Genomic DNA, 13,304 nt, shown 5'->3' on the forward strand with positions numbered 1-13,304 from the left:
GCTCTGCCCTTCAGGACTGTCTCCCAAGGGACTCTCTCAACCAATTGATAGTCTCTTGTGAAAACAGGTGGGATTCATTGTCTGAACTCATCTGAGGTGGTGTAGAGTATCTGAGACACCTGCATGGGGCTGGCAGACTTGAGTTAAGATACCCATCCAGACCTGCGCTCCTCCATAGCAGCAACTTTAGGCCAAGTGGGTTGACAGTCTCTTGTGAAAACAGGTGGGATTCATTGACTGAACTCATCTGAGGTGGTGTAGAGTATCTGAGACACCTGCATGGGGCTGGCAGACTTGAGTTAAGATACCCATCCAGACCTGCGCTCCTCCATAGCAGCAACTTTAGGCCAAGTGGGTACCCTGCAGTGTCTGAAATGATAATTGACAGCTACCGAGAGAAAGCTGGATCCCACCCTAACAGCTTCCCAAGTGTGAAAAACTTGCTTGCTCGCAGTCCTGGGCTGTGCTGTCAGCTACCAACTGTAGCATCTCTGAATGTGCTCCGCTGGCATTCAGTCTGGTGACTACAACCATAAAACAAGGAAATAAAAGCAGTTCCTCCCTCTACCCATCCGTCAAAAGGAGAGGCATTCATGGCAAATGTAAACACAGCTCAGGTTCAGCGTAGGCACGCACCTGCCTGACCATCCCTGGGGGCTGTTCCTACAAGTCGAACCTTACACCATTGTGGTCACCCTTGTCACCACCACATCCCGGCATGTATTTGGTCTGGTGACCCTCTGAGGAACCTCCCACCACGCAGGCTACACCCTGTCTGTTTTGTGACAATTAGACTAAGGAGGACACTCACCAGAATTTGTTTTCCTTAAAAGTAGTATCCAAATCCAGCTCTTTGAAGATGAGAGGAGCAGGGCGTCTTTCCTGTAATGATTTTCCTGAATCATAAAGCCAGGTGTATTTTCCTCACTCTGTAAGAAGCTTTGGTGGAAGTAATGCAACTGCAACACAACATTGCGTAAGCAGCTCACACCAGTATCTTCCTTTCACATTTCTTAGTGGTTTTTTTTCCCCTGCTACAGCAGAAGGTATTTTCATGTAATGAAACATGTAACTTATTTTCTACAATTTCTATGGTTTCTATAATTACAGAATTAGAAGAATAAGAATTTAGAAGACATTTCTGTAATTTATTCATTCACAGATAATCTAACTATCTATTCTATACCTATCACTATTTGCTCGAATACATATATAGTAACTGCTTTAATGCAACAGCTGAGATGGTATTGCCCTCACACACACACCCACTCCAGCAATAAAAATCATCTTGACCCATTCAAAAAGCCTCCAGAACTGTCAATTATATGACGTTAAAAAAGGCAGATTACTCGACAAAAGTCTTGGCTAGAGAAATGATTGCAGGCATAAAGAGCATGGTATGCATATGATCAGATGCCAAGGAAGGTTTTCAGCAATTCCAGGCAAGGCATTTTTTTGGGTCCCATGAATTCATGCAATAAATGCCACTAGCAGAAGACTCAATGCCCACACTGTCCAGCAGCCTTGCCCACAAGTCCTTTTCTCCGTCATCACCCACAGTACATAAATGTTGGGTTGCTCCTAGGCTCTCTTCTGGAGTGAAAGAACTCTTCCTGAAACAAAACCCAGCTGCTGTTTCGGTAACTTGCTCAAGAGACACTCCCAAAATGCAGCACGGACAAGGCTGAACCAGTTTTGGCTTCCTTTGCTGTATACAAACGTGCAAAGCTAACTCAGCAGGCTCCGATCCCTCAAACGTCACATCCCCTTTTGTTTCATGCCGTTAATTCCAGTGGGCTGCAAAAAGACCCAGCCCTCGCATTACTTCAGACTTTTGAGCTGAAAACCAAGCAAAACATACTGACAATAATAATTATGCCTTATGGTCATGGCCTCACCGTCTGGGGCCAGAGGAGATACACAGCCAAACGCTGTGAGCGTGGACCTGGCCGGTCTGTTCTAGAGAAGGCTGATGTGGAGCAACGCGATGCTGCTGCAGCGCTTGGCCTGGGGCTAGGGACTGCTCCCTGCAGGGGAGCGGCCTTTGGCACCAAAGCTGCGGCCACCGTCTGTCTGTGAGGACGTGCGTGGCAGGGGGAATACCAAAGGTTTCTAAAGCCTCTTCTCTAGAAGTATCTTGCTTCATTTTGGAAACACTGACATTATCTGAAGGGGGTACGCTCCGCACACAGTGGTGTACAAAGACTGCCGGTTTGGTGTGGCTCCCGAAAGCTCACGGCTCCCACGAGCGCTTCTCCACTGCCAAAAGTGCCAAAGTTGACAAGAAACAAAGCAGCTTTTAGGCAAGAAAATCGACATGTCCTGACCCTTCTTGGCAGCTGAGAACTGTCCAGGGTGGGGTTTAACATAAGAAAGTGTGGACAGGGTTTCCGCTCCTGAATCATTAGGGGCTGGATTTGAATCGTTTGCTGCTTCTGCTCTACAATGCCCTTGCAGCCCTCTAACGCTGCAGTCCTTCTCTGTCCCTGCAAGTCATCCCCGTATCTCCTCTCCATCCCACACGCTCGTTCTCGGCAGGCTTCTGGCTCAGTACGTTTGTGATGCATCCAAACTGACTGGTTGACCTGGTGGTTTTCCACATCGCTTGTGACCTTGGGCTCCTTTCAAACCAGCCCCGTGCTGACGCAATGTATACGACTTTATGACACAAACTCTTCTTGATCCTGCAGGAATTGTACTTCCTTTCTTTAAAGCATTTAAAAAAATAGATCAGAGAAGATCATGTGAAGAAACCACGGAGCTGCAAGCCAGGGGTTTTAATCCCTCCTCTGTCACCAGCTTGCCATGCGATCTCTGCCCTTGGGCATGCAACTCCTCTGCGATGCTGCTCTCCCCAGAGGAACTAGCAGATAACGGAGATTATTTGTTGGTGTAATACTCTCCGAGACGTAGGCAAGAAAAGAGGATGCAGAGGATGCGCCAGCGAAAAAATCCCCCAACGGGTAGGCATCTGTGAGCCACACCGCTGAGATAACCACTGCCTGCCTGCACCCCAGCAGCACGGGCAGGCAAAGGGCACAAAGCGACCGTTCGGGGCTAAAGCCGTGCAGCGTGGCGTCCTCGGCACGCCGTCTCCAGCAGGAGAAGAGTACGTGCTTCCTCGCATAGCGTCTGTGTGCATCCCGAACCAGGGGACTGCACTCAAGGTTACCTGAACATGCAATTAAGGAAAAAAAAAAAAAATAGAATAGAGTAGAATAAAATAAAACTGATATACTTTTTAAAGAATCCTTCACTTTCTTTTGACTGTTTTTGTTACCCCAGCCCCCCCTCCCCAGAGCCGCACCACAAGAAAGGATCGCCCCGACTCCGCTCTCATTTTAAAATGCTTCTTTTTATTTTAAAATAAAACTGATATACTTTTTAAAGAATCCTCCACTTTCTTTTGACTGTTTTTGTTACCCCAGGCCCCTCTTCCCAGAGCCGCGCCACAAGAAAGGATCGCCCCGACTCTGCTCTCATTTTAAAATGCTTCTTTTTATTTCAGTGGTTGTACATTGGGTGAATGAATTTAACGTCACAACAGAAATAGAATGGCTATTTAACAGACCACTAGTAGTTATATGCTGAAAAAGAGTGAATGGAGGGGTTTCTTTGAACTGTTACCGAAATACTCATCGTACACGTCGTCAATTATGCTGGATGAGAGAGGCAAACGAAAAGGTATTTTGGTGAGGTGCTGTATCCTTTGAAGAAAATAAACGCTGAGACATCTCAAGTAACTTGAAACCATGTCCCAGCTACAGTATTCACTGTCTCTGTGTTGGCCCATCTCATGGTTCTTTTAGGGGGTTTTATTTGTTGGTGTTTTTTTTTTTTAATTAAACAAAGCATTTAATCATTTTCATTAGACTTTTTTTTTAAAATATAAACAAAGTTTTGGCAAATAATATTTATACAGAAAAATAGTTTTAGATCTTCCCAAATTTTGAAATAGTCTATAAAATTACTTTATAAATAAATAAAATGCAGAATCTGTTGTACACGTATTTGCACATCTCTGTAATTGCCTCCTTACTGTTAGCATAGGGTTGTACTTGTACAGTTTTCAGGAATATTACAAAGTCATAAAGTCGGAAAGTGGATCTCTTATTAAAAATACATTTTCTCTTTTTGTCTGTCAGTTTATCTGGATGAAAGACCTGATGTATCTGAAGCTTCGTCATCCATGGGCAAAAAATAGTAGTATTGGATTAATTGTAAAAAACATAGAATAACAGTTATTTCGAAACATAAAAAGTTCACACAAAACAATGTCTTGAAGAGTTATCTACATCAAATATTTAAACAACATGGATAATTTACCATTTAGTATTATACAATAAGCTACCCAAATGCCTAAATTAACTATTATAAAAAAATAAAAACAACTTTGACAGATATAGGCCAGTTGCAGTGTCAACTACCTAGTTATAATGACTGAGAAAGTCTACAAATGTTAGTGTTTTAATAGTATATAATGGTGATACCTTAACTGCTAAAGTAACGAGTTAAGATACATTATTTTTCCACAAATTAAAACTAACGCAACGTTACAAGCACTATGTTAATTTTACAATCAAATTGTGATTATTTTTTTCTTTCTGATGATCAAATCTCCAGCTTTATATATAAATAGATAGTAATTAGACATCGGACAAACAAGATTTAGCCCGGAAAATAATTTCCTAGACAAATAATTATATGGTTAGTGCCTTCAGTCGTTCAGAACGGGCAGTGCTGCCAAAGTTTAAAATAGTTTACAATCAATCTGAAGAGGTTAAGTTAAAATACTGCAATCACTAATAATGTCCACATAGAAAACTTATGCTGCAAACAATTATACATAATATCCTTTTATAACAGCTGTCTTGTTTTTTTAAACAATAATTTAAAAACTATGTCATTTATGTGATACATGTGCAACATATAAAATGTGAAATATGAAATATTTGGTACAATAGTGCTTGAAACAAATCTCAAATCAAACAAATGAAATTTTAATTATACATATATAATTACCTTGTAAATCAACAAAGTATTTAAAAAAGTAAACAACATTAAAATCTGCTTCATCCATATATATGTATGTATGTATATATAATATGTATATAATTGTATTAAAGATATCTTCATACTTTTGTGACATAAAATATGTTTTTAAAGAAAAACAATTAAAAGAACTATTTTTTTCTCCACTCTAATCTGGTTACAATCGTATAATCCAATTAAAAAAATGCAAATACAGTAATGATTTATTGAACTGAATCTCATTCTACATTCTTAGTGTTCAGTTAATAGCCTAGATTAAAGTCACCTATGAAGTTTCAGTGACTCAACTGAGTTTTAATTAAATTAGAGTATCATACAAATCTCTTCATCTACAGCCTTCTTTTTCGCCTTTTCTTTTGTTTGTTTGGTCTTTTTTTTGAGTCTTTTTTTTGTTTGATTTTACACTTCTAGAAGTTACTTCTTAACAGCTTGGATCTTTTTGGTAACCTGACTAGGAGTTTGAAAGATTATTCGCTTCCGGTGAGATTTGACTGTTGGCATCAGGCTCACTTTCATCAAGTCTGATGTGACAAAATTTAGGCACTTCTGCAAAGTCTCTTTTAAAAACATTATAAATATACTTGTAAAATAATATTCTCAAGACTTTGTTCTTTTGGGGATTGAAAGGGGTATGAAGTTCATACTGTGCAAAATTTTTTAATTTTCTTCTGCTATTCTGCTATGATTCAAATGCAGCTTCTCCATACAAGTCAAACACCAACCATGTGCATCTAAAGAACTTGTGCTTTACTTTGGACTTCTGGCTAAAAATATTCAGATTGGCAGGGTGATGTGCAGGACACTGGGCTGCGTTTCGCTTCCTCTGTCTTGGAATCAACTCGCTAGGGGAGCAAGAACAAGATTTTTTTTAACGAAGAAGAAAAACCCCAATCATAGTTCGGGTGAAAATTAAACCTGCAACTGGGGTAAGTTTTTAGCCGATACAACTTAATTATTGCTGCGCTCGAAAGATTCATAAACACTGAATCTCACAAGACTAACTTAACTGGACCGTTTCCGTTAGGTATAGTTATGGAGAAAAGACAATATTTGCAAGGATTAAACTATGCTTAGAAAATCTTTAAAACTAAATGTTACCCTTTATGTCTTGAAACATCACAGCTGGTATCAGGTAGTTAACTATTTTAGGTTGGAGTATAGTAAGCATACCATATTTAATATTCATATATGACATAGCAGCACTAGCTTTTTCGAGTTTGTGATTTGTCCGTAAGAACAAATTCTTGACTTAGCATGCAGTTTGTGGCAACTCTAGAGAGGAGGAGACGGGGTAGTATGTACAGTAGCCGTGCTTGGCCGTCCGCAGGGAGGCTTCGTGACACTCCGTTCCGCTCCTGCCAGCTATTTCAGGATTATCTGTTAAGAGAAAGGAAAGCGTGATCGCGCTTTTAGGCGACGGGGGGAGAGCAGTTCGCCCAGACGGCTGGCACTGGACTAACTAAGCTCGGGCGCAGCTCGCACGGGACAGCATCCCGTACGGGACAGCATCCCGTATCCTCACGCTGCCTGGGAGGCGTTTGCCTTTCACAAACCTGGTCATCCTCTTCCCGCGCACACGTCCTCAGGTGCGTGAGAACATGCAGAGGGGGTGTTTTATGTGTCAAAATACTGGAGACCGCGCCGAAGACACAACGGAAGGGCCTGGCCGTAGGTAGGGTGCACACCCTCAGCGCCCTGGCGGTCAGCGGAGGAGGAAGCAGCCCTGGCCTCCCGAGGAGGCTCACAAGTGCATCGGTGCCTGGTGCAATTCTCCAGCTCCCACCCTGCTCCCACAAAGTCAAGAACGACCAAGGGAAACGGTGGAGGCAGGGCCCCTCGCCACTAACAAGCAAAAAAATATACTGGGCTGGGTGTTTTCAACAAGCTAAAGTGTCTTTTCAATGCGCTTTTAGCAGCTGCTTATTTACTAAAAAAAATTATCTGCAGGTCAGCAAACTTGAGAGGTTTTTCACGCTTCCTTATGTCAGGAGATCCAGGGGGATGATAGTAACGGTAACTCTGCGTGCCTAGCTAGTCACTAACCTTGCTGCTTTACCTCCGCAATGTCTCAAACTGAGGGTGAAGCAACCATTTTACAGACGCAAACTCTCGCGCTTCCAATACTGAGAAGGTTAAATGCACAATGTGCCCAGCAACCGACTCAACCTGCTCACAGTATTGAAAAACAGTCCAGATTTCCATCACCTGCCTGAAACTGCTGTCAGTGAAAGTGATGTCAAAAGCCAGGGGTGTGATGTTTTATCACGTCACTGCTAATCTGTGCTCCAGACTTAAGCGCAAGTCAAGGAATCAGAGTGCATCGCCCGCTCTTCCTGTTTAATTTGGCACTCGACGTATTTTTAAGCTGTATTTGTAAGGTGGTATGCAAGACAGTCATGACAGCGCTTTGACCTACTTCTGTATTACGAAGCTAGACCACTGCTTAGTGCAAGGTTTATTTTAAAAGGAAAAAAAAGAAAAAGGTGTTTTGAAAATAACTTCAGCAACATACTACCTCTGACATACGGACTGCCAAAAAGAAACACGCTTGCCTCCGCATGGAAGGCGCTTGTTCTAGTCCCCTGCCCGGTCACATTTTAACACACCTGCAGCCACTGCATGAAGCCTGCTCTGAAACCAGAGAGGATTGCTTTGTTCTGGGTACAGCATGGCACGGCATGCCATCAAGACTCCTAACTACTACAGACAACTGCCTAGAAACCTCAGTTCAACAAAAATATTGCCAATGGGATGAAGCATTTGCAGGAGCGATGTAAATGCTGTCACTCCTGAGAGTCGCCCTCCTTTCTCCTCGAGGAGGAGGAGAGGAGTCCGGTTCTGGAGAGAGGCAGGATATGCAAAATCTCTGAACCCCAGTTCCTACAGCACCTACAGCTTGTCCCTTCTGCTTGAGCTTGCCATCCGACCAACACAGCAGGAGTGACAACTCCCGTTGCTCTGGGAGGCAAGGGACCGTCTCCATCGCTATTTGCTCTCTGTACGCAACTGCCAGCTCCCTGACCCCACCGAACTTGCTGGCGTGCCAAAGAGTCATCTTTGATTACCATCAGCACTGAAAATCTGATGACACGTGAGGCCCCATTGTAATGACACTGTACAAGCACCTGCTGCTCCAAAGGGCTTAACATCTAAATACATCGTACATACAACAAGGACATATATTTTTAATGAACTTCCACCCATTGTGAGTTTGTTAGCTTATCACCTATCTTCTGTTTCCTATTGAAATAACAAAGAAATACCTTTGCTGGAATAATAAAGCCCTGCCCCGTGATAGCCCTGGTCCATCTACAGCACGGTGATTTGACAGTACGTACAAAGAATGTAGCTGTGCTGAAAATAAGAAGTGACCAAGATTATCAGCACTGATATTTTTAGCATGTTACAACCCAACATGTCAATGTAATTAATAAAGCAGCTTTAGCTCTACTGGGTTAGCCATAATCACGCAAATGTATTTAAAGGATCCTAAGGTCTGATTTAATGGGACACAACCTGAAATCTACTCAGTGTAAAAAAACAGAATTTCAGACACTGCAGCTGCCTACATCGTCTGCCAATATTTGAGGGGATAAACTTGCTTTTTCCTACAGCTTTTTTCTCCCTGTACAGGGAGACAGATCACTGCCCCTTATGCCGAGATGTCCTAAAATGTCAAACAGCCCCACAAGACTGCTGCTCCTAATTCCTCCAAAATGAGTGACAGAGGAGGCAGAAGGCCTAATCTCAGGCTGTATCTCGGGAAAAGGGTAGGACTATCCCTGGCGCTTTGATTAACCCAAGTGCAATTCACCCTGCCATGTGCCAGGCAGGACGGAGGGGCCCTGGGCAGCGTGAAAAAGCAAGGGACCCCATCTCTGCTCCGCTCCGGCGAGCGGCAGAGCCCAGGTAAGGACTTCCACCGCCCCGTCCCTATTCCTGCCGTTTCCCCCCTCCGCTTGAAACTCAGGAAACAGCGAAGACAATGTAAACACTTTCCTTTTGTGCGCAAGCACGTCCTGTTTACACGGCTGAGGGTATAGGAGGAGCAGCTGGAGCTCTCCCCGCTGCGGGCTTCTCCCGCTGCCAGCGGCTACGGAGCCGGCTTGCTCCCACCACATCGTCCTCGCCACGCCACCGCTCGTGCAGGGGATGTAACTAGGGCATGTTGCACCCCGGCTATTTCTAGTACACGTAGGAGTCCTCCTAGGAAAAAAACCTCAAGTCCCTCCTTCAGAACAAGGTTCTCCAGTGTGGAGACACAGAACTGAGGAGCTACTTTTTTTTTTTAACCTTAGCCGCAAAGTGTAAAACGTATCCCGTAGTCTTTAATTATATGTTCACACCCTATTTCTCAAAAGACATCACAACTCTGCCGTAGCTACATACACACGTATCAGCTTCTGCAACTGTTTTTTTCACTGTGTCTGACAGAGGAACATAAAATGCTAAACTACTTTACATGGAAAACACACTGTGAACCTCTTCTGTTTCATCTACAAACGAAGTAATAAACTGTGATGGAAGACAGGCTATCTAAGTCTGCATTGCTGCTAATTGCTCCATCACTTGCATGCTAAAAAAGGAGAAGCTGTACAGAACATACCGACCAAGGAACATCCTCGCAAACACCTATTACAGAGTCTGCACTCCCTCGTTACTTGTAAATAGGTCCAACAACCTTCATGTTTGCTACTGTTTGAAGATTTACATCTCAAATGCACATATGTATGACTCGTCATATTTGCAGTGATAATTATATCATTATACTTCACAGCAACTTGAGATAAGGTACTGAGACTTTTACCATGGTATATATAAGCATAAAAACCTGAAAAATAAGACTACACAATGAGTGTGCATTGTCCCATGTACAAAGGTCTACAGGTCAAACATGGGAACGCATTTTCTCATGCTCTGTATGAATAAGATCCACCGGTATGGATACAGACATGCCAGAAAACATACCTTCTGCTGCTGCAGTAACAGATCTAATAAGAACACTTTCTAGCAGAAGCAGAATGGCCTGGCACTTACAGTATGGGGTAGTAATGCACAGAAGATTTAATAACAGCAAAGGGCATTTTTTGGAGGCAATCACAGACATAGGGTACCCTCTCCATTGCCTTCTTGCTTGGTACCTGATTGAATCATAGAATCATAGAATCATTAAGGTTGGAAAAGACCTCTAAGATCACGGAGTCCAACCATCAACCCAACACCACCATGCCCACTAAATCATGTCCCTAAGCGCTTCATCTACACGTCTTTTAAATACTTCCAGGGATGGGGACTCCACCACTTCCCTGGGCAGCCTCTTCCAATGTTTCACCACTCTTTCAGTAAAGAAATTTTTCCTTACATCCAATCTAAACTTCCCCTGGTGCAACTTGAGGCCATTCCTCTTGTCCTATCGCTAGTTACTTGGGAGAAGAGACCGACACCCACCTCACTACAACCTCCTTTCAGGCAGTTGTAGAGCGCGATGAGGTCTCCCCTCAGCCTCCTTTTCTCCAGCCTAAACAACCCCAGTTCCCTCAGCCGCTCCTCATAAGACTTGTTCTCCAGACCCCTCACCAGCCTCGTTGCCCTTCTCTGGACACGCTCCAGCACCTCGACGTCCTTCTTGTAGTGAGGGGCCCAAAACTGAACACAGTATTCGAGGTGCGGCCTCACCAGGGCCGAGTACAGGGGCACGATCACTTCCCTAGTGAGCCAGCCAAAAAGCTGGCTACCCTTTAGACTAAACCTAGTGAAGTGCCAAAAAGCTGGCTACCCTTTAGACTAAAATCACTAAAATTGTGCCAATGTTAGTTACTAGACCTCACTGAAACTGTAAATACATAGAATGAACCTAAATTTCTGCAAACTACTTTCTAACCGCCAAGAAGCATTTGCTCTTCCAAATTTTCCAGCTCTTTAGAGGTGGTGTTTTCAGCTCCCAAATGCCAAGACTTTCTCTCTTTCCTATCAGAGCATGGCTCTTTTAGACCTTTACCTTCAGGACCTCTGAATGACCACAGTGGTCATTAAGCCTCCTCTGCAACACAGAACATCCCTAAATTCAGCCAGGGTTGCTCCTAAGGGTGATACAGTTCTGCAGTTGGTCCATGGGAATGACAACCAAGAGAGATGTTACTGCCAGCAGTTTCAGCTTCTCACCGAACTACCAACCCGTGGTACGCAGCAGACAAATCGACATCAGCTTGGGATTTCTGCAGACCCAGCAAAGGCAGCTGCGACCAGTCATTGTCCTAAGACTTAAAAGATAAAATTGAGAATCTCTTTTAAATTAAGGTGGAAATTCCACCCTTGTGAACTCTTTTCTGACACCCAGGTTACTATGTGCACTGCTTTACTTGATACCGTTCACAGAATTAACCAAATTACCTAGAATCATGACTGGGTACTACGAATTTCAAGAATACTATTTGGCTTGAGATTTTCTGTTTTGAAGCTACAACTCATGAAGCTTCTTTATTCCCTGTGTCTTAAATTCTGTTACCAGTTGTGGGTATTATACAATGATGAGTACAGAAAATTTACCATTCCACATGAATTCAGCGTACATGAACTCTTGTTCGACTAAAGACCTGTCACAGTGGATCAGCTGGAAAACATGACTTTGTATTTACCTCCGAGATGTTTCTCTTTCAGAAGTTTTGAAATTATTTCTCCAAATTACACTTTGCTCTAGAAGCGTTAATACATTTTAAGGGGGGATTAAGATAGTATTGCACCTCCACACTGTGAAACACTTACCCCTCCAAAATGAACTCATACACGGTAAACATTTTAGACTGCTCAGCTTTTCATTTTAAGAGCAACATAGTAATAAGAGTTTCTTGTAGACAAGATTAATTTCAGATTATTTCAGATATATATGCCTCAGCTGGTCACCCTATTTTACATCTTCCTAGCCTACCTCAGGCAACTTATTTTAGCATGAGACAGATTATCAACTCATGATGCTTTTTTCCCCTCCACCAAATGTAAAAGTCTGTGGCAAACAGTTCACACTGAGGTATTTAACTTCTGCACACCTGCGTCAGGGCAGATGAATCCTACCACAGTGACATTTTCTATTTTCATGTTTTTCACACAAGTAGCAGACTGGTCAGATATATCTAGGGTATACATTAAAAATGACAGATATTTTCAGACAGCCGACTCATATCAGGCTGTCTCATAACTTCTCCCGCTTTCTAAAAATAAAACTAACACCAAGTACTTCTTCCCTTTGACATGAAACCCAAGACTATTTCTATTTCTCCATGCCTTTGGGAAATGCCTCCATCTCTTTATTTTTCATTTTCTCTTAGAATGCTCTTTTGTGGCATGTGCCTTGTTCTTTTTCTTTAAAGTAAATCGGTCTTTTAGTTTTTTAATCAAAAGTGGAAAAGGATGAGTAAATATTCAGACATTTACTGAGAGTAATCACTATCATATCAGTTACGCTTGGTCTTACTTCATTTTTACATAGCCTTACTGATGGACTTTTTCACCTCCTATTTCTCCATGGCTTCAGCAGCAGCACCTCCATGGAACCGAGCTTTCCAATCCCCCGCTCCAGGACTCCCACCGACACTCCCCCAAGGGATGGGATTTGCCCCCGTCCTCCACTGGCTAGCAGCTGAGCTGGCTCCAACTCTCGCTTGCATTAAAAGCAGCCTGCCTGCTCCCCACGCTCAGGGTGGAAAGGTGCTGGGGTACACATGCCACATCTCTCCCACCTTAGCTGTTGTCCTGCCCCCTTTCCTGGTCCTGACACTAGCTGCAATCCCCTGCTGGAAGTCCCTTCCTGACCTACTGTCTGCACTACATCGCAGGTCTTGTCACCGCCCAAGAGCTTCTCTTCCTTGTCTCTACCGAAATCATTTGCACATTCGTGCACCCGTCATTCAACCTCAGGCCTGCCTCACTCATCTGTCCCCTTCCACTTTCAAAATTCATGGTCACCAGTTTGTACCCCTGTAAAACTAGTGTCAAACTAGCATCTTTCTACAGGGCCATCTGCAAACACTGAAAAGAAAAAAGCCCGAATAAACGTATCCCCAAACAAAACCTAAAGGAACTACTAATAGGGCTGGAGGGACCTGCTGAAAGCAGTTTGTTACCCTTGTTATCACTGCCAATCGCTTCATCGCTTTTCATAAACACATTGAGCTCCACCTTGCATTGCTGGCTTCTTTCCTTTGCTGCTACTCCTCTCTTGATGGTCAGAAACCGCATTCTCATTTCCAGCATATTAT

The 13,304-nt window shown here is 43.3% G+C and overlaps 1 protein-coding gene across 4 annotated transcripts in view; it reads right to left on the reverse strand.

Moving 5' to 3' along the window:
• Positions 1–3,477: 3,477 nt before the first annotated feature.
• The window catches only part of MBNL2 (muscleblind like splicing regulator 2), a 104,352-nt gene continuing 94,525 nt past the window's right edge, over positions 3,478–13,304 (reverse strand). For all 4 annotated transcript variants that reach the window (XM_009288385.2, XM_009288370.2, XM_009288378.2 and 1 more), the window contains one exon: positions 3,478–6,429. In XM_009288385.2, the coding sequence (XP_009286660.1) occupies positions 6,302–6,429 (128 nt within the window). In that variant the 3' untranslated portion in view covers positions 3,478–6,301. The remainder of the gene's footprint in view (positions 6,430–13,304) is intronic.

This window comes from Aptenodytes forsteri, unplaced genomic scaffold (assembly GCF_000699145.1).
Source record: "Aptenodytes forsteri isolate BGI_AS27 unplaced genomic scaffold, ASM69914v1 Scaffold123, whole genome shotgun sequence".
Lineage (NCBI taxonomy): Eukaryota > Metazoa > Chordata > Aves > Sphenisciformes > Spheniscidae > Aptenodytes > Aptenodytes forsteri.